Raw genomic sequence first — 21,046 nt, forward strand, 5'->3', positions numbered from 1 at the left:
AAGTACTGTTATTGACATATAAACATGAGAGAAACTACACACATTTAACCTTTCCTGCAAGTAGATAATATACGCATGAAAATACAAAGGAACAACGAAGAAAAAAATTTAGCAGATGCAATATATGGAGGTGGAAAATTCTTAAATCTTCAAATATACAGGTATGTTTTACTAGTGCTTTTTCAATACAATACACCAATACTAGCCTATTAATATCATATTTACTTTTTATAATTATGAATATCTTCCGTTTCAATTAATTTGTACAATAATTGTCTTAGTGTCTCATGTGACTAAATCACAATAAAAATAATGAATTGAAAAAAGAAAAAAATTCAGTATATGTCTAAAAAAAACTTAAGAATCCTCTCTACACTGCACACTAAAGAGTTCTGACTCTAAAGTATTTTTCTGCAGTTAGAGTGATCTGCCCTTAGATCTAAATTATAAAAAAAAATAGTAATTTACAATATTATTTAATTTGTAATGAATTTAAGTATTCTTAACAGTTTTAAAGGCCAAGATGAATTTATTAAATGTGTTATTTAGATGTATGTACTCTACTGAAGTAATGAACAGTGATTTCTCTTCATTGATACTATGTTGTCTTTGACCATTTTTCTCGGGGGTAAATGCCTCGCATCATACAGTGAATATTAAATAAATAAGCTCAATATAAACTCCTTTATGCAATATATTTTTCTCAATGTCCAAAATAAAGTTGCACTTGTGTAGAGACGGTCCTTAAAAATAATTTTTTCATAAATTATGAACTTTCATGAAGAATGGGAAGTAAATTTGTATTATATTTCAATGCACTTTAACGTCAAAATGTTTTACTTGTCTATTTTTAGCCAAAACCGCTGAAATTACACACGTAAGGATGGCCGATAATCAAGTAAGTACATGTAATCAATTGTATATTATAATAAAGAAATATTTTTTACACATCAAAGCAGATTACGTATTAGTTACAACAGCTTAAAAACTTACGACTTTTCAACTTTATACACAACCATTCCCCACTATAAATTAAAGTCCGGGCTTTTTTTTATCATTGACAGCTGCCTTTTCAATAAAAATGAAACTCGTAAATTTACTTACCTAGTCATTGGTTATTTGCAAAATTATTTTGCTAAAACACATTCTGATTGCACACACAAGTACTCTGAAGTTGACCTCAAAGAGATGCTTGAGTTTCTGATTGACAATATCTATTTGTTTTTGTTTTTTGTTTTTTTTTTTTTTTTGGAGACCAGGTCTTCTAACAATCTATTGGAATGGGTACAAATTACACTCCGTTATTCGTAGACCTATTTTTGCATTCAAACGAAGCAGAATTTGTGCAAAATCTTATGCGTAAAAAGAAGAAAACAGTTGCTGTGGCCTTCAAATCGACATTTAGATATATCGACGACGTATTGTCAATTAACAATGGTAATTTCATTCCTACGTTGATACGATATAATCCTGGTGAGCTTGAGATAAAAGATACCACAGAGTCTGACACAGCTGCAGTGTTTCATACTTTAATATCTTACTTGAAAAAGACGTTATTGGTAATCCAACAACCAAGCTATATGATAAACGTGATGACTTTAACTTTTCTATCGTGAAGTTCCTTTACTTATGCAGCAATATACCTTTATCACCTGCATACGGAGTGTAAATATCTCAATTGATTCTATACGCAAGAGCATGCTCTACGTACAAACAATTTCTAAAACGAGGTAAATTATTGACAAGCAAGTTGATGAAACAAGAATATCAGCAGTCTCGTTTAAAGTCATAGTTTCGAAAGTTCTATGGTCAATACAATGATCTTGTCAGCAAATACAATTTATCATTGAGTCAAATGCTGACTGACATTTTTCATACTTATCGTTAGTCCATTATTTATACACTGAATTGACGACGGATTTTTCTGTTATTTTCCGATCATGACAAGGAGCACATGGCGGGTGTGACCGGTCAGCAGGGGATGCCCACTCCTCATTGGCACCTGATCCCACCTCTGAGGTTTCGGAGGTCTGTGTTTGCTCTGCTCCTATTTTGTATTGTTTTATGGACTTTGATATTGAATACTGTTCGTTATCTCCATATCCTTCTCATGATATCCTAGCTGATATATACATTGAATTTCCATCTGTGCATCCAAACGAAGTCAGAAATTAAGTGTAAAGAGTATTGAAAAATTCATTAAATACGTATATTTCCTAAGGAGTATAAGAATTTTAAGAATTTCCTCAATTCAGGAAATACTTGAGTATTGAAAAATTCATTAAATACGTATATTTCCTAAGGAGTATAAGAATTTTAAGAATTTCCTAAATTCAGGAAATACTTGAGATTCCCGATTACAGATATTTACTATATATATATATTTACCTATATATATTTTTTTGGCTTTTACATTTAACAAATTAAGATAAAAAACATAACATTAAAATTGTAGTAGGAATATATAATCAATATTTCTAATAGCTAGACTTAATATATAAATCTCATATTAATTGTATATGTTTTGGTACTTTATTTTATATAAAAATCCTATAAATCATAGACCAGTTTTCAAGATTTACCAGTAATTCTTGCCATTCAGTGTAGAAATCTTTTAATTGTCTCTTACTACAGTATAGATTTTTTAAAAATATGTAGTTTATAATGACATAATATCATATGTATTTGTTCAAAGAACCATATCAGAACGCTATGGTATCGTCGCAAGCCTCGTTGTTTGCTTCAAAAATTGCTCGTTTTCAAAAAACAAAAGCAAAAGAAAAAAATATGAAAACATCAAACAAACAAACTAGTAATACACATTCAACTATAATGCAATAAAGAAATTTGGATATAACAATAACCACTGTATTGGTTCAAATTAATATCTTTACTATTTTTTCACAAAAGTTATGCACGCAAACCCGGTCTTTAAAAAGCTATATACGTATTTATTTAAGATATAGTAATATTTTACTCGCTACAGTGTGATTTCATCGTTAGAAAAAAATGAGGCAGCATAATTACAGAAATTTCAATGATTCATTCAAGAAGAACGAAAACTTTTTGGTAATATTCAGCCACGGATTTGTGGAAATGGAATGAACACAAAATCCGTGGCTTGCGATAGTGATTCAATCTAATTATTCATCAGTTTTAAATAATATGAAGCATATACTTTTTTAAAAAAAAATCTGGTATAGTTGAGCGAATCAGGCATTCAAGACCATATTCCGAAGCATGCATCAGGGCTATCCATTCCATTCGCTGCTTTCTTTATTGTGGGTGAAATAGCCGGCACGGGGGTGCTAGCTCTTCCAAAGGCCGTCGACGACTCAGGTTGGTATAGATTTATTTATCAAACAGTTCATATAAAGGCATAATAGAGTTTTATGTACATTTTCCTCACGTAAAATAGTTTGGCTAGCATTACAAAGAGATTTTCACGCTCTAGGTTGGATTGGCCTCGTTTTGATTGTGGCATGCGCTCTCTTATCATCATATACGGGAAGCATTCTAGGACAGGCTTGGTTAATTGTGAGAGAAAGGTATCCAGAGTATCAGAGGCATTGCCCAAATCCTTACCGGTAATAGGAGAGAAGACATTTGGAAAGAAAGGAAGGTTAATAGAAAATTAATAAATCAAAATTTATTTTTCAATTAAGTTAACATTCAGTTGGAGTGCAAAGAAGCTCTCCACCGGCAAATGATGGCGTCTCCATATGAGTGTAAAAAAATATAGAGAGGAACTATCAACAATATAAATATAACCAAACATTTGATCATAAACAGGAAATATAATACTTTACCACACAAATCATCAGTGTTCCCCGTACTTTGATTGTAGATATGTGGTCTCCTTCTCCATTAATTTTACTATGTTTGGTGTAGCTGTAGTATTTCTACTCCTGGCAGCAGAAAACATTGAAGATCTAATAGAAGACTGGACCGACATAGATTTATCCTTCTGTATCTGGCTGGTCATTCTAGCGGCCTGTATCTGTCCTTTAACATGGCTTGGCACGCCTGTCGATTTCTGGTAAGATGCTTAAAATGGAACCTATCTTCAAATTGTAAATACTCATATCTAAAGGCGACACTAAACACTTATTAAGACTTTTAAAATCAGTTAAGATGTATATATTGAGTTACCCAATTCAGTGAAAAATAAGGTACTTGTCATATTTCCCTAGGAAGTATGGTCAATTAATGCTTATGAAGTATCTGGTATTATTGAACTGAAATCACTCTTGCTAATTAATACATGCACCAAATGTATTTAGTAAAATTATCATGGTATAATATAATGTAAAGATTTTTTTTCAATATGTTACAAATTGTGTTTTGTGACTTTCCTTTCAATCTATCAAGAACTGATAAATCAAACATGTATTTCATACTCCTCGGAGTAAAGAAAAAGGAAAGTCCGCTTTATGCATGCTGTTCACTGCTCATTATGTTCACATTTAACATGTGTCTCGCTTGGCGTAGTGGTTAGAGTGTCTGCTGTAGAGTCACGTGGTTAGAGTGTCTGCTGTAGAGTCACGTGGTTAGAGTGTCTGCTCTAGAGTCACGTGGTTAGAGTGTCTGCGCTAGAGTCACGTGGTTAGAGTGTCTGCTCTAGAGTCAAGTGGTTAGAGTGTCTGCTCTGGAGTCACGTGGTTAGAGTGTCTGCTCTAGAGTCACTAATAAAAAAGTTTAACGTTATGTCATCAACCAAAATTTGACTTTTTCAATTAAAATTTGTGTATGACAATTCATTGATTGTAATACTCAGTATGCATTTGAAGAATTTTTGTTGAGGACACTTACATAACCTGGTCCCCTGTCTCATCCTTACCAAGGCAGGAAAGTAACGGGGAGTACACTGCGGGGCGTGGAGAAAGATCAATCGGACGAGATCTTGTGTCGTAGTAGTTGCTGGCACATAAAAGATCCCAATTTAGTAGAGTCTAAATTTGCGGATCTCCACAGACACGTGGTAGCGTCTGAACATGAGTGAAAAATCTCAAAGGGACATTAAACAAACAAACAAACAAACAATTAACTTTTTTACATTTGAAAGGCAGTCAACTTTATAGATGTCATTGTTAGACCAGTTGTAAGACTAACACTCAGTATACATTATAATTGTGTCCTTATTAGGCCAGTTGTACATGTACGACTAACACTCGAAGAACTTTATATGTCATTACTAGGCCAGTTGTAAGACTAACACTCAAAGAATATTGTATGTCATAATAATTAGGCCAGTTGTGATAGTAACACTCAGAGAACTTTATATGTCATTATTAGGCCAATTGTAAGACTAACACCTAGAGAATATTGTATGTCATTATTAGGCCAGTTGTGATAGTAACACTCGGAGGACTTTATATGTCATTATTAGGCCAATTGTAAGACTAACACCTAGAGAATATTGTATGTCATTATTAGGCCAGTTGTGATAGTAACTCTCGGAGGACTTTATATGTCATTATTTTGCCAATTGTAAGACTAACACCTAGAGAATATTGTTTGTCATTATTAGGCCAGTTGTGAGAGTAACATTCCGAGAATTTTGTATGATTGTCATTATTAGGCCAGTTGTGAGAGTAATACTCAGAGAACTTTGTATGTCATTATTTGGCCTGTTGTAAGACTACCGGTAACAATAATTTGTATGTCATTATTAGGCCAGTCGCGGTGGGAGCAACACTAGCTACGGCTGTTGCGTGTATTCTTCTTATCATCAAAGTTGCTTTAGATGTGGGGACATACGACCCGATTCTGCATTCCAAGACAGAGTTTGAGCCGTTCTTTATGGCGTTTGGAACAATAGCGTTTGCCTTTGGGGGACATCCAGCATATCCAACATTCCAGACTGACATGAAAAAACCTAAAAACTTTAAATGTGCCGTGCTTCTTGCATATATAAGTATGCCAATATCTTACAATTACCTAGTTTTTTGTCATTGATAAATATTTTGCAATATTTAAAATATTTATATTGTATGTGAAGTTACAATACCGATGTATCTTCCAATGCCCACCATTGCATACTTTGTTTACGGCAAGAATGTGAGGCCTAATATTCTCCTCATGCCAAATGGTGGAACCCTTAATCAAGTAGTGGAAGTAATGATCACCATCCATTTACTGCTGGGACTGTTGATTTGTATCAACCCCTTTTGTCAAGATATTGGGTTATACGCTAAGGTCCCAAAAGGTGAGAGGTTATTAATACATTTAACTCCTAAGTTCCAGAATTTCAAACTTCAAATATTATTAAGATATACTTTTCCCTTAAACAACTCTGATTGATAAAGTGAAAAAATTTCCATCACTGAGTATGCTGTTGATCAATCAGTGAAAACAATCAACTTTAAAGTACTTTTTCTGCGTTTTTTAAAACCAAATGTATGAAAATTTTGCAAGAAGTGTCAAAGGTCAACTCTTTCTAATTGTTTGTAACAAAGTAATGTACGCATTAATATTTTATTTCCACCCACTATAACATATGAGGAAATTTACATATTTAAATTTAGGCAATAAATTCGAAAGGTCTTTCTTTGTTTATCTGGGAATGACAGTTTGTCATTTTTTAGCTACCCCCTTTGTGAAAAAAACCAACCACTCCCCAAATAAAAACCACACACACACACATAACTGTGTGTATAATCAAGCTATATACATGTAATACTGGGGGTACTATATTTCTGCAATCTTGCTATCGTTCATCCCCGAGAAAAGAGACAAAGAAAGCATTTAATTATCTGCATAACGAACTAAGGATTTAAACATTATTTACAGTATATATAGGCATCAAGGATAATGCATATGTATACTTAATTTTTTTCAAAATCGGAAAGCAAGCTTAGAAACATTATATGTTTAATGTCGTTTGATTTCATTTGCAGTATCGAATATCACAATTAAATGTGAAAATAATGAACAATTATCAAGTTCAAAGGTCCTATAAGAACGTCATAGGTTGAATCAGGTGCCATGGAGGAGTAAACATACCCTGTTTATCGGTCACACCCGCCGTGTGGCCCCTGCCATGATCGGTAAAACAAAAAAAAATCGTAAACAATTCAGTGTGAAAATAATGACCAAACCATTTATATGAAAAACGCCATTCAACATTTGACTAAATGATAGAATGTATTTAGGCATATCATTAAGTCACGGAGCAGCAAAATCTTCGACGTCACTGGCATTATAAAACATTTTTTTTACTATTGGAAAAGTTCAGTGAAAGGCAGGTTGCCCCCCCCCACTTTATACTATAGAAAAGTGATTTTAGTGGAATGTAGTGTTCAATATGAAAAACTTGTAGCTTAAAATTTATTAAAAAGTAAAGAATACCCCATTTTGTTGTCCCACCACCACCAACAAATAGGATTTTGAGATATAATGTGATATTTCCCTTTTTGTCAACTTTTTCAAGTACTAGTAAGTAAAACAAATTCCCTGGCTACCCCCACCCCCCACTTTCAAAAACGATGCTACGTGGCTGGTATTTACTGACAACTTTCATTGTTGTATCAATTAAATTGACTTTAAACGAGACTGTTGATATGCTTGAATGTTTCATCTGTTTACACAGTTTTATAAAATCATATTTGGAAAAATATTCCATGTGCAGTAGCATTACACATAATTTAACAAAAGGGGAGTGCACGATTAATAAAGAAATCATTTTCACGTTTATGAGATAAGAAAAAACTATATTTCTGTTAGTATTTCAAATATCAGGTCAGAAATCGAAATGCAGAATAATAGAACAATTTGAAGATACATTTGAGAAAATCGTCGAAAAATATCGCTATTTACAGAAAATCAATGAATTAAATTTTGGATTCTGCATGCTTTTGCTTCAAATTTTTTGTCAGAAAGACATGGCTGTACCTCGAGAGAAGCAAAGATTTCAACATATCGAAATTTTAGTAGTTATTATATATTTTATAAATGTAGCCCAAATTTTCCAAAATTTATTGAAATCTTTAAATAATATTACAAATGTGAAATATCATTTTATGACGTCTGATTCATAAAAGAGACAATCAGTCGAATTTTTCAAAATATTCTACATCGTAGAATTTACATTATTGTTTCATCCATCCTCATAATCCAAGCTGTTTTATGGTTTTATTTTAGTTGTGGACTTCCTTTGTGGGTTAAAGTCATGAACATCGAAATAATACTGTTGGGCGCTGTGGCGGGTGTCGCCTCCTCATACTCGGCTATCAAATCAATCATCAGCAGTGACTTTTCCAAACCTTGTTATTTATAATGATATAGTGGCGCAACTGACATTTTTATATCAGTACTACAGCCGTACTTCCTAGTAAAGAGAGAGAATTTACTCCAGTGACACTAACATCATTCAGGTTAATTATTTGAACTCATTAATAAAGACAGAAACCGAGATATTGATCGCCATTTATATAGTAATGGTTGAGATTTGTGATTTATAAGACGTTTTTATTTATCATACAGACTGGAATATTATATTAAAATATACATTATTATATCTGTTGTATCTAAAATTAGAATGTGATTTTGAAGAATTTTACATTTGAAAGGAAATTCTGGGTAATGTTGGTTTTTCAGAAGTGAAATTAAAACCAAGTTCATCTAAATTACAATTGCAATATTGCTTGTTACAAACAAATACCGGTAGTATGTTTACATTTACATATTTCACAAACACTTGCTTATTTTATTATCACTTCCAGGTTACTGGAAACTAAAAGCAGAAAAGTTGCAATTTTGCTATTTAATTTGCCGTTATTTAAATAAAAACCATCTAAATATAACTGGTTCTATTTTTTGTACAACTTTTGAAAATGGAACGCATGGTGTGGGGCGACAATGAGTGATCAGAGTTTGACAAAGGAAAGAATAATATTCAAGTACCACTTATAACATATAACACTTTCCCTCTTCAACACACAAACATTTTTCTACCTCTTTATCATGCAAAGTTTGGAATGTAGTAGTACAATTTAAATGTTAATTCAGAGAAAAGTATATAAATAGATTATGTTCTATGTAAAATTGAAAATCCATAATAAACTTTTCAGTTCCCTTTATTTTGAAAGTTCATTGCTTTTTTTCAATTATCTATGAATTGACGATTGCTGATGAAAGGTCAGATGAAATTTATACCAAACAACCCAGGATATGTAAAGTGTTGTACCTTGGATCAAATACATTATAAAGGACATGTAAAATGAAGAACTGCTTACTTTTTAGCTCACCTGAGCCGAAGGCTCAAGTGAGCTATTCTGATCAAAATTTGACCGTTGTCTATCGTCGTTGTCGTTGTAAACTTTACACATTTTCATCTTCTTCTCAAGAACCACTAGGCCAAACTTTCAACCAAACTTGCGACAAAGTATCCTTGAGTAAAGGGGATTCAAGTTTTTTTATTCAAATAAAGGACCATGCATTCTTCAAAAGGGGGATAATGATGAATTAGTGAAAAAGCAATGGCATGTTTTAAAAATCTTCTTCTCAAGAACCACTGGGCCAGGAAAAATGAAACTCATGTGGTAGCATCCTCAGATAGTTTAGATTGAAATTTGTTCAAATCATGATCCCCAGGGGTAGAGTGGGGCCACAATGGGAGGTCAAAGTTTAACATAGGTTTACATAGGGCAAATCTTTAAAAATCTTCTTCTCCAGAAGCACTGGGCCAGGAAAGTTGAAACTCTTTTGGAAGCATCCTCAGGTAGTGCAAATTCAAGTTTGTTCAAATCATGACCCCGGGGTAGGATGGGGCCACGATGGGGGATCATATTTTAACATAGGTTCACATTGGGAATATCTTTAAATCTTCTTCTCCAGAAGCACTAGGCCAGAAAAGATGAATCTTATGTTGAATCATCCTCAGGTAGTTCAGAATCAAGTCTGTTCAATTCATGACCCCTAGCTGTATGGTGGTGCCATGATGAGGGGGATCAAAGTTTAACATTGGAATACATAGGGAAAATTTTCAGAAATCTTTTTCTCAAGAACCACTGGGCCAGGAAAGATGAAACTAATGTGGAAGCATCCCCATGTAGACAGTGTAGATTCAAGTTTGTTCAAATTATGATCCCCAGGGGTATAGTGTGGCCATGATGGTTGGGGGGGGGGTTCAAAGTTTAACTTAGGAATACATAGGGAAAAACTTAAAAATATTCTTCTCAAGAACCACTGGGCCAGTAAAGATGAAAGTCATGTGAAAGCATCCTCAGGTAGTGTAGATTCAAGATTGATGTAAATCATGACCCCCAGGGGTATGCTGGAGCCATGATAGGGGGTCAAACTGTAACATATGAATACATATGGAAAATCTTTAAAATTCTTCTTCTCAAGAACAGCAAAGCTATTATTGGTCATAGTTATATGGAAGCATCCTCTTGTGGTGCGGTGTAAATTCAAGTTTGTTCAAACCATTATCCCAATTGAAGCAACTGTGTTATTTAATTTTTTCAATATTGAACTGATTTTGCTTTTAGTTTTACATACCAGAGCTCAGGTGAGCGATGTGGCCCTGGGTCTCTTATTATTTAGTTTGTTTATTTGTCCCCTACGGATGAAACCGCAATTACTTAACTGTAATTAATTGATAAAAAATAATCAAATGTAATTTGCTGATTCGATTTTTTAAACAGGAAGGCCAATTGGAGCACAGGGGCGGGGAAGTTACAATTCAAAATTGTAAATTGTCAGTCTGACACATCTGTTTCATCGCTGGATATTTTACTTGTCAAAAGACATTTTTGGTAATCTAACAACCAAGCTATATGATAAACGTGATGACTTTAACTTTTCTATCGTCAAATTCCCTCATTTATACAGTAATATACATTCATCACCTGCATAAAGATATATCTCAGTCGATTCAAAACGCAAGAGCATGTCTGCGTATGAACAATTTCTAAAACGAGGTAAATTGTTGACAAGCAAGTTAATGAAACAAGAATATCAGCAGTCTCGTTTAGTGTCATCATTTTGTAAATTCTATGGTCGATACAATGACCTTGTAAGAAAATATTATCATTGGGACAAATGCTGACGTTTTTCATACTTATTGTCAGTCTGTTATTTATACACTTAATTGACGACGGATTTTCCCGTTATTTCCCGATCATGACAAGGCGCACACGTCGGGTGTGACCGGTCAGCAGGGGATGCTCACTCCTTCATGGCACCTGATCCAAACTCTGATGTTTCGGAGGTCCGCGTTTTCTCCGCTCCTGCTTTGTATTGTTTATGGACTTTGAGATTGAATGTTGTTCGCTATCTCCATATCCTTCTTAGATTCACATATATGCATTAATATCTAAAATGTTAAATGGACAGTTTGCACACACATGATATGATAAACATAATTTAAGAAAAATGGATATACAAATTATATTTGCTTATATGGGCTTATCATATACAATTGATTTCAAAAAGTGTTAAAATTCTGTGATATTAAGAAAGTGAGAAAGTGACAGAAAAGTTATGGAAAAACGTTCAAAAGCTTTTTTTGTACTTCTGGAAAACCGGAAATGGAACTCTTATCGAGACGTAGTCTAATTATTTTTTTTATTATTTTTAGGGATTTTGTAACTTTTACTGTTTTATTTGTTGTTTTAAGATTTAAAAATTGAATGTTTACCATCCCAATTTCTTCGGGGACCATCTCAAAAACCTTGTAAACTTTCACTACTGGACCCTATGTGCATTTCTTAAAAAGCGCCAAATCATAAGATTTTTTCCATTTTTTTTGTATTTCTGGCCTAGAGATTTCTTTTTCATTTAATTAGATGAAAGTTATTTTAAAAAGTCAGTAAATTGTGAAATTTTAGAAAAGTTTACCATCTTGGTTGATCTAGAAATTGATTTTCAATGTTTTTTAAGCCAAATACCTATAAAATTGTCAATTCACGGTATGAATAAATATCAGTGCAGATGAATTACCAGCTCGTATGATAATTTTAGTAAAAATAGCAATGTTAAGATTCTTAGTATATTTCTTTGGATGTTCTGTCATCAGTTTTTAGTATATTATCCATACATGTAGATGTCTTGAAAATACAAGAGAGCCATTCGTCATTCTTCAGCGTCATGCATTGCTCACAAAATCCGACAATGGTGACGTCGTTAAAGCCATTTCAACGTTTTCCCATATACTAGTATATAAAAATCACATTTTCAGACCAATAGAAGCTGAAGATAATGTAAATTTTATATCAAAATCAAAATATTTGGCAAAGGTGACTGCATAAAATTAAAAAGCCGCTCAAAGTCATGTGCAATCGAATTAGAGTCGGCGTCTTTAGAATGAAATATGAAGTAGTATGACGGTTGACGATGGATCACACTTATATTGATAGATGAACTTTCCAGAGAGTTTGCAGACGGTCGTAACATAAAGGCTACTTAAGTCTAAGACCGTGCTTAAGTAGGACTTAAGTATATAGTCTAAAACGAATTAAGACTGTAACTTGAAATGAACTAATATTTGGCAATCTTAGCAAAACTTAGGCGGCCGGAAGAGGTGACTTAAGCATATCTTAACTTTCTCATGCATATATTTAGAATTATTTAATAGTGACTTTCGATGCTAAAACATTTAATTTTAGGGATATTTAGTATTCTTGATTAAATTGCAAATGAATTTATCATAAAACTTCTGCAGTTTTTGCTTATAACATGTATGGCCTGATACATAGCGGGGATTCAAAATGTATTGAACTTTTTAGAGTTTCAATTTTAAGTTTGTAGGCGGTCGATTATCTTTTATTGCCTGCGATAATAACAGGGTAAATGAATATTTGTCAAAACAAGAGTTACAAAAGGTAAACTGAAGACATCTCAGGTGATAAAACAATTGTCGTACATTTACAATGAACCACAAATTGCCAGTTTCTTACCTTGTGGTATTTGTTTTCAAACATTCCGAATAAATTAAAACATAATTATAATTTTATTAAGAAATCTAATCTAACGTAACTTAAACCGATAGGCAAGGATGTCAACTTTAATATGTAATTAATTAAAACTCTAACTGAATCACTTATAGGAATATATCTATATGAAATAAAAAAAAAATACGTTGACTCATATGAATTATTTTAACATACGTTTGACTTAGCTAGGACCTACCTCAGTTCGCTTTATGTTACGGGTTAAGACATACTTAAGTAGTACTTAGACAGGTCATAAGATTATTTCTAAACCTGGAACTCTAGACCTAGATAGACACTCATCATGGAATTGAATTCTGGAGCGAAAAAAACAGGGTTTAAATTGTCTGAAGGAAAAAGCACTGACGCGCAAAGTTCATTTTTATGTCGGTCAAATAAAAAAAAGTTTACATATTTCCCCCCGTGAGTCTTCTGTTTAAAGAATTAATACAAACGGGACAAGAGATTGGTATGTTACGTCTGATATATACCTACATTTTAATCTGTAAAGACATGTTTCTAATTATCTTGTATCTTATATAAGTCTTTGTTATACTTTTTTCTGTTTGCCAGGTTCTATTATTAGATTAAATGAAGTTGTTTTGCATCCCACAAAAGATATATAGTTATAAAATTGGGTAAGCTTTTACATCTTACACGAAGACTTTTCTAAAGATTAGCTAATTTAGTTGTGATACATTGTAAATAATGTTTTCAGATTGGTTTCGTTTCATTTTTTTTGCTTATTTAGAGTTAGCAATATGACAGAGATATCAAACCACTCAGTAGGAATCTAAACTATAGAAGATCATTCAGTCATGACATAATACAAAGAACTATAATCAGTTATCTTTGTACTAGTAGTCTTGTTCGAGTAATTGGACTGGTTTTATTGGTTTTAGATGAAATACGATATAAGATTTACTTTCGTGTGAAATGCTATTACAATATATATATAAGTCGTGATATTATACAGAAAAATATTAACTTTAAATCTGTGTCTATATATGCACCTTTAATATAGTACTCCAAAATATTTATTCATCATACATGTACTAGTACCACAACTTGATAAAATTATGATCGTTATAAATTGTCAACTTGAAGTATACATACTTTGACCTCTTGCCTGTAAGCTACATGTAAAGTTGAAAAAAAAAAATAAGAGAGAAAATTGAACAATACGGCCACAGGTCTAGAGTACCATTCATTATTTTTTAAAATGCTTAGTTTGTTTTACCTGTTTTATAATTTTAACTGGTCAGTCGATGTTTTTGTAGTTTAAATACACGTACTAGTTAAATGATACCGTTGTTATACCCGGTACTGACATAGGAGACATGCGTACAATTGTATGTGTATTTACGGACATTGTTCAACTTTAAGGGTCCTCCATGACCCGTAACATGGGTTGTGTGTTGAGAGAAAATCCTTGACTTCCTGGTATATATACATTTAAAACATTGCTGTGATGCCATTCCTTTGTTCTTACAGTCTAAAAATTTACCTATGGCAGTCCGATATTAGTGAGTAGTCTGATATTAATCGTAATATCAGACTGTCTCAGAGCTGATATCTTGCAAAATTGGACTGTTACTGAACAAAGGAAATAAAAAATGTGATTAATCAACAAACAGCAATTTAAATTTCTCACTTATAATGATGATTTTGAAATCGTGATCTAAAGACTTAACTTTCAATTACACCGAATATAATGTAACAGGAAGAAGAAAATGCGACAGACCAGATCATTCAGAAAAAAACCCAAACAATCAATCAAAGCTGGTAAATTTCTAATAAACTTATTTAACTTGAAAAAATGTTTCAACCCCTTTCTCTGGTCTTATAAAAAGAGTAGACACATTGGGGGTCACCAGAGAAGCATAAAAACTTTCAAAACCCCAAAATAAATTCAAAATAAAACACAAACTTTAGACACTACAAAGAACACCATTCAAACAATTTGATTTCATTTCTCTCATAGAAAGAAAAATGCCTTGGCAAAATCAAGGTAGCTAGGCCTAATATATGATAATTAATACCTAATTTGACAGATTCGTAGTATTTCATTATTTCAATGTTTCCCTCAAAACCCCTGGATTTGTTTTTCTGTAATGAGCATCCAAAAAAACGAACATGTAGAAGCTAAACATCAAAAATGAAATGAACTAACAAATGTACCTCCAGCATCTGCTTAATTTTCTATGGTCATTCTTCATTTTCCATTCCATATTCATCATTCACTAGATTGTTTATATTATAATTCGTTGCTCTGCTTTAATCTCCATGTATGTTTAAAGGAAGAAAAAGTTCGTCCCCACTCTTCTTATCAAATTATTTCAAAATACCTTTTACAGTGAAGCCGAATCCCTAAATACTGAGTACTTTTCATTTAAATCTGCATTCTTGAAAGAATTGCTACAGTGGCCATTAACATCTTTGTCTTTTGTTCTAATATCGGACTGTCTCAGGTAAATCAAAAAGCAATGTTTTAAGTATGATATATGCCTCATACAATTCTGTATTAAAAAATATCAAACAGTTTGATATGTCTGATATTTTTAATACAGAACTGTATTCGGCATATATCCAATACGTAGTTTGTACACTAACGATTTGCTTGGAATCACATGCAACATAGTCTAACAAGCACTTTTGTGGTGAAGGTTTTGTCGACGTCAAAAGAAAAGAGAGTGGCACCCTAATTAAAACAATGAACACATGATATGATAAGTAATGACGTTATGTATGTTACAGGAAGAAAAAGGTGCTGACCAGTAAAATTAAGTTTTTGTGGCTGCACCGTAAACTTAAAGACATATGCCCTAAAATTACAAAATTGATTGTGCTACTTATGGAATGTCAATGTGAAAAATATGGATCTTAAATTGCACATTTCTGGAATTCTTATTAATTAATGATAATTTGAAAATTTTTCCAAAAGTAATAATCATAATTTCGCTGGTACATTTTATATTTTCATTTTTGGAATATTTTGATATTATCAGACATGTATTCACAGACGACTATCGTTCGATAATGGAAACATTATTAATATGTTTTGTACATATGTATAATTGAAGAAGCATGAAAGAACAATCGTTGGCCTTAGTATAGATGGAGTTCTAATTATAATTTCATCTTTAGAGAAGCCATCACTTGTCCCTTCCTGATACTTCATCTTTTACACATTAATTTTAGTGCTATAAATAATTACATCTAAGGATAACATAATCTTTTATTCAGCAGGTGCTGTATTATTTAAATAATATCAACGATGACTGTCGAAAGCTGGGTGGACAAATTAAATGGAAGATGGACACCGGTGCTCTTTTTCAGTCTTGGCATAGTGGCATTTTTCATTCCGCTGTTTTTCAGTCCAATTGAATGTGTGTTTCCATCAGAATTTACGCCACATGATGTTGCATATGGAAAATCTCGTTGTTATGAAGCAAAAAATGCTATAAAATATTCTGTTAAAGGGAATGTCACGACAATCGTTTATGCAGAAGTAATTGGGCATGTCATCATAGGAAAAATAAAAGCAACAGACATTGGGGAAAGAACTTTATATCAATATATATCAATAATCCTGATTTTACAGGCTATTTTTCTCAGAGTTCCATTTATTTTATGGAATCTGGGAGTAGAGAAATTAGGCATCCATTTCTTGGTTGCTACAGGAAACCCTAACGACAATAGCAAATCTACAGGAAGGAAGCTCGCCATCTATCTGGAACAATGGATTCAAAATCGGAATGTCAACATCCTTTCCCTAGGTGCACTCACAATTTTTCATTGCTTTATCAAACTGCTATATTTTTTGAGTACTTCTGTGCACTTAGGGCTGCTGGATCCTTTCCTGAAGCAGGAGAATGAAACTAGCTTTGGTTCTCAGATCCTGAAAAATATAAGAGAAAACAACATGTCTTTATATAAATCTTCTCCAGCTTTTCCCTTGCAGATAGTTTGTGATTATACTTACTGGCAGCTAAATACTAGGCATACATATATAGTGCCATGTACCTTGCCACTCAATCCGTATCTGGAGCAGATAATGGCGCTGGTGTGGTGGTGGTTAATCTTCACTGTAGCCGCCACAGTAGCTGATGGTTTGCTTTACCTTTTTGGCGCCGTTCTCCCATTTTTTAGGATCAGGTAAGGTTTAAATTGACCGACGGTCATTAAGAAGTCTTGTTGTCAATGTACTTCAAGGTGTATCATTATGATCATAATCAAATGATCTTCCTAATCAATTTGATGTTTTTTCATAACATGTATTCATTTACCTTTTAATTTTATTTTAATAGATTTGTAAAGTCGAATATCTTAAAAGCTGATCTTGGAAATTCTAAAGAAGCTCTGACAGACCAAAATATTCAACGATTTGCCAACGACACGTTGGGAGAAGACGTGGTTTCTTTCCTCAAACAGGTACAAGACGAAGAAAACGGATGTGTTGTCATGGAAACCGTAACTGAGTTATGGAAAATCTGTCATGGCAACATGCAACCAACACCAAACAGAGCTCCGTATCCAGCACAACAGATATCTTCAGGATCAAACCCTCCAGTATTGCCCATGGGAAACCCTCCACAATACACTCAATTAGAAATTCGGGCAAATGAACGTCATGATAACCAGCAAACAGCGCCATTATTATACCCATCCTATGCACCCCACTCGTAATCTGCCAAAAATAATGAGTAATCGGCCTTTTCACGAAAAGTCCGTGACAGATCACCATATATTGTATTTGAGACATTTTTAATTACATGACAGATAACCATATTATTTTATGTACCTGACAGTTATGACGGAGTTTTCCAAAATATAACTGTTGTGCTCATGGCAAGCAAAGACCTTTTCAGGTCCATCAAATATTCTGGAAAAAAAGTAGGTTTTCATGAATGCATCACTGAGAAAAAAGAAAAAAAAAGGAAGAAGAGAAAATAAAAGTCTAGCAATAAACTAGCAATCAAAAACATTTTAGTTCGGAAATAATGGACTTACAATTTGTATTTCAAAACAAACAGTCATCATTATACCCAATACCGGGTTATATTAACAAAAGAAATAAATGTGCGGACGGTTGTGAAATATTAACTTTAAACGAGATAATTATAAATATCCGTGTATTACATGTATCAAATCAACTTCTTTGAGAGTAACTCGTCTTGCATACTAAATGAAATGGAAGACATAAACATCATATATGTAGTAAATATCTGTATATTGCAACATTGCATCATCAGGTTAAACACAAAGTTAACTTGTTAGATTACCATCGCCTTCTTCCTCTGGCAACACATCAAACTATGAAGCAGATTAGTCCGACGCTTATGTGTCTTTTTATTTTAATTGAGAATCTAAATTGAATTCTTTTTTATCAAATACAAAGAAACAATAATTTACATAACATATATATCAGTATATATATATATACTTAATAGAAGAATTGCTCTTCACCACATGTTGTATTCTGTTTATTACTTTATTATGTTTATATGTAATTATATATGTTATATGTTTATGCCTAATGGACCCTGATTGGTAATAAATTCTATTCTATTCATAACATGTATAAAGTATATTATATGAAAATTTTGATTAAAGATTGCAGATAAAAAATACACGTGTTTTAATGATCAAAAAATAATAATATCTTCTACACACACAAATATTAAAATAAATTTAAAATTATTTTTTAATTTTATTTTATTCTGTATTCTTTGATTAAAAACAAACACCTTTCGAATTTCTACTTCGTCATAAGAAAATTCTGAAATATATTGAATATTGTACATAATGTAGATTTAACAAAATTATATTTAGAATCTCTGGTACAGTGTAAATTCGTAAGTCTGCACTTCATCTTGTATTAAAGTTTGAAAATTTGCAATCAAAGAAAGTGTTTGAATCATGATTTCAGAGTAAATCAATGTATGTAATGTGTTGTCTCAGGTTTAGCCAAAAGATAACGTACAGAACAGTCACGTGATTACTATCAATGTAAGATACTGAGGCTGCAAATGTGTGTATTCGCTATAATTTTTTATGGAAATCCTACCCACCTTTAAACTTACAGCAGTCCCATGGGTATTGTTAGTAATTTTACATTGTAGGATTGCCAAATCATTTGTTGGCCTATTGTTGTTGTCAATTTATTCTTCAACATGTGTTTGATATTTTTTTTTGGTTATTGTAGTGTTGTATTTTTAAGTACTGAGAGATTCAAAATCAGGTACCGGTGTGTAATATAAATAGCAGAGAGCCATAAGAATCTCCCATTTCATGTATTTTACTTTAGTTCGTGTGATTAATAAATGACATATTTACAACTACATTCAATCTTGGTTCTGTAATAATTCTTACTAAAAAAAATAACAGAGCTGTGAGAAACAAAATGATTAACATTTTCATTCTAATCAAATGGGAGGCATTAAACAAATGATTCACTGACAAACACCCATACAAAATCAAACATAACATAAAGCATTGAATTTTCTGGTCAAGGGAAATTTCCTCATAACTTCAAGATCTGCTTTCCATGAATTATATAATACAATTTCATCATCATAAAACTTTTCACTATAAACCTTTCAATTCAAAGATCCAAATGAAATTCTATTTACATATAAATAGACATATATACACAAACGTCACTGACTGATTATTGGCAAATTATGTATTTAAAACTCATGAAGAATAACAGTTTACTAAAATCTCACTCACATAACTTTCAAATTTCATGCTCACAATTAATTATATTAAAATGTTAATAAAGTGACCCAGTATATTGTCCGTACGTCTATAGGTATGATGTATAGCAATATTGTAAAACTTGAAAATGAAGGATATGGAGATAACGAATAGTATTCAATATAAGTCCATAAAACATTACAAAACAGGAACAGAGCAAAGACGGACCTCCAAAACATCAGAGGTGGGAACAGGTGTCATGGAGGAGTGAAAAATTAATTCTTAAATCAGTCACTGCTCACTTCTTAAGGATTTTTTGAAAGTGTCTAAAAAATACTATATATAATACTAAACTTTTCAAGAGAGCAACCAATCAAATACCTGGATTCACTTTTGCATGAATAGCATGCCTGACTTAATGGGAAAAGCCTTAGTGTAATAACACTAAATAACTATATACAAACGCTCTTACTTAAGAATTGAAATACATTATGGACAGAAATTAAAACAATTATTCAAATGTGTTTTTATTAAGTAATACTTTTATTGTTAAAACACGCGGTCATACAACAATTTGTAATTTCAAACCCCTGCTTAGGTTACTCTTCTGACGCTCTGTTAGGAGTAAAGGAAGTAGAAAAATTACTAAATATGCTTTGTATATCTATTGTAAAGATTTTCATCAAGTTTTGGAAACCGGTAGAGGTATGGTAATTGAAATTCAATTCGGTTTAAATTCACGTATAATTTAAAATACAAAAAAATAAGTCCTTCCATTGAAAGGGAACTACGAGTAAAAGTGAGATTACCACAGGTAGAATGAAAACTCCTTTGTCCGAATTCTTTTTTTTTTTTTTTTTTTTTTTTTTTTTTACATATATATATATCATTATATACTTTTGAATATATTTAAACAAAGGTGTGATATGCTTGGCTATCCCATTATGAATTATTTTTATCTCAAAACTAACAACTTTTTTTTTAACGTAGTACAAAGAAAATACCGTTACGGTAATTTATTGTTCAAGCACATGTTAAATTATTATGATATGCAATTATTTCTGTTTTCTGAGGTCAATACGATGATTTAGACACCTGATTTAGACACCTGGGGAGTACAATATTTACCGAGCCCCTGAAGGGAAAAGTCAATTCTGTACTTCGAAGGTGTCTAAATCATCGTATTGACCTTAAAAAAATCAACAATAGCTGTTTTATTATATGATTATCTATATCTGGTCCAGTATAGAACATATAATTCCTTATATTAAGACCTGGAACGTCACGTGCAGGTTAATATAATGAAGTATTTTTCTAACATTGTTTGATCTCAGCCAATCATAGAAATGCATTTGAGAATTACTAAACCATATAATGATATCAGATATTTTCATCTTTTATCAATTATT

General features: G+C 32.3%; 1 protein-coding gene and 1 pseudogene across 1 annotated transcript; both read left to right on the forward strand.

Annotated features, from left to right (window-relative positions):
* Positions 1-8,278, forward strand: LOC134229053 (uncharacterized; annotated as a pseudogene).
* Positions 8,279-13,313: 5,035 nt separating this feature from the next.
* On the forward strand, positions 13,314-18,000 carry LOC134229063 (innexin-11-like). Its single transcript, XM_062710764.1, has 3 exons — positions 13,314-13,404; positions 16,185-17,093; positions 17,246-18,000. The coding sequence occupies exons 2-3, from the start codon at positions 16,213-16,215 to the stop codon at positions 17,622-17,624; spliced, it is 1,260 nt and encodes a 419-aa protein (XP_062566748.1). The 5' UTR covers positions 13,314-13,404; positions 16,185-16,212; the 3' UTR covers positions 17,625-18,000.
* Positions 18,001-21,046: the final 3,046 nt, after the last annotated feature.

Source organism: Saccostrea cucullata, unplaced genomic scaffold (assembly GCF_032062105.1).
Source record: "Saccostrea cucullata isolate Sc308-1 unplaced genomic scaffold, CSIRO_AGI_Scuc_v1 ctg1369, whole genome shotgun sequence".
NCBI lineage: Eukaryota > Metazoa > Mollusca > Bivalvia > Ostreida > Ostreidae > Saccostrea > Saccostrea cuccullata.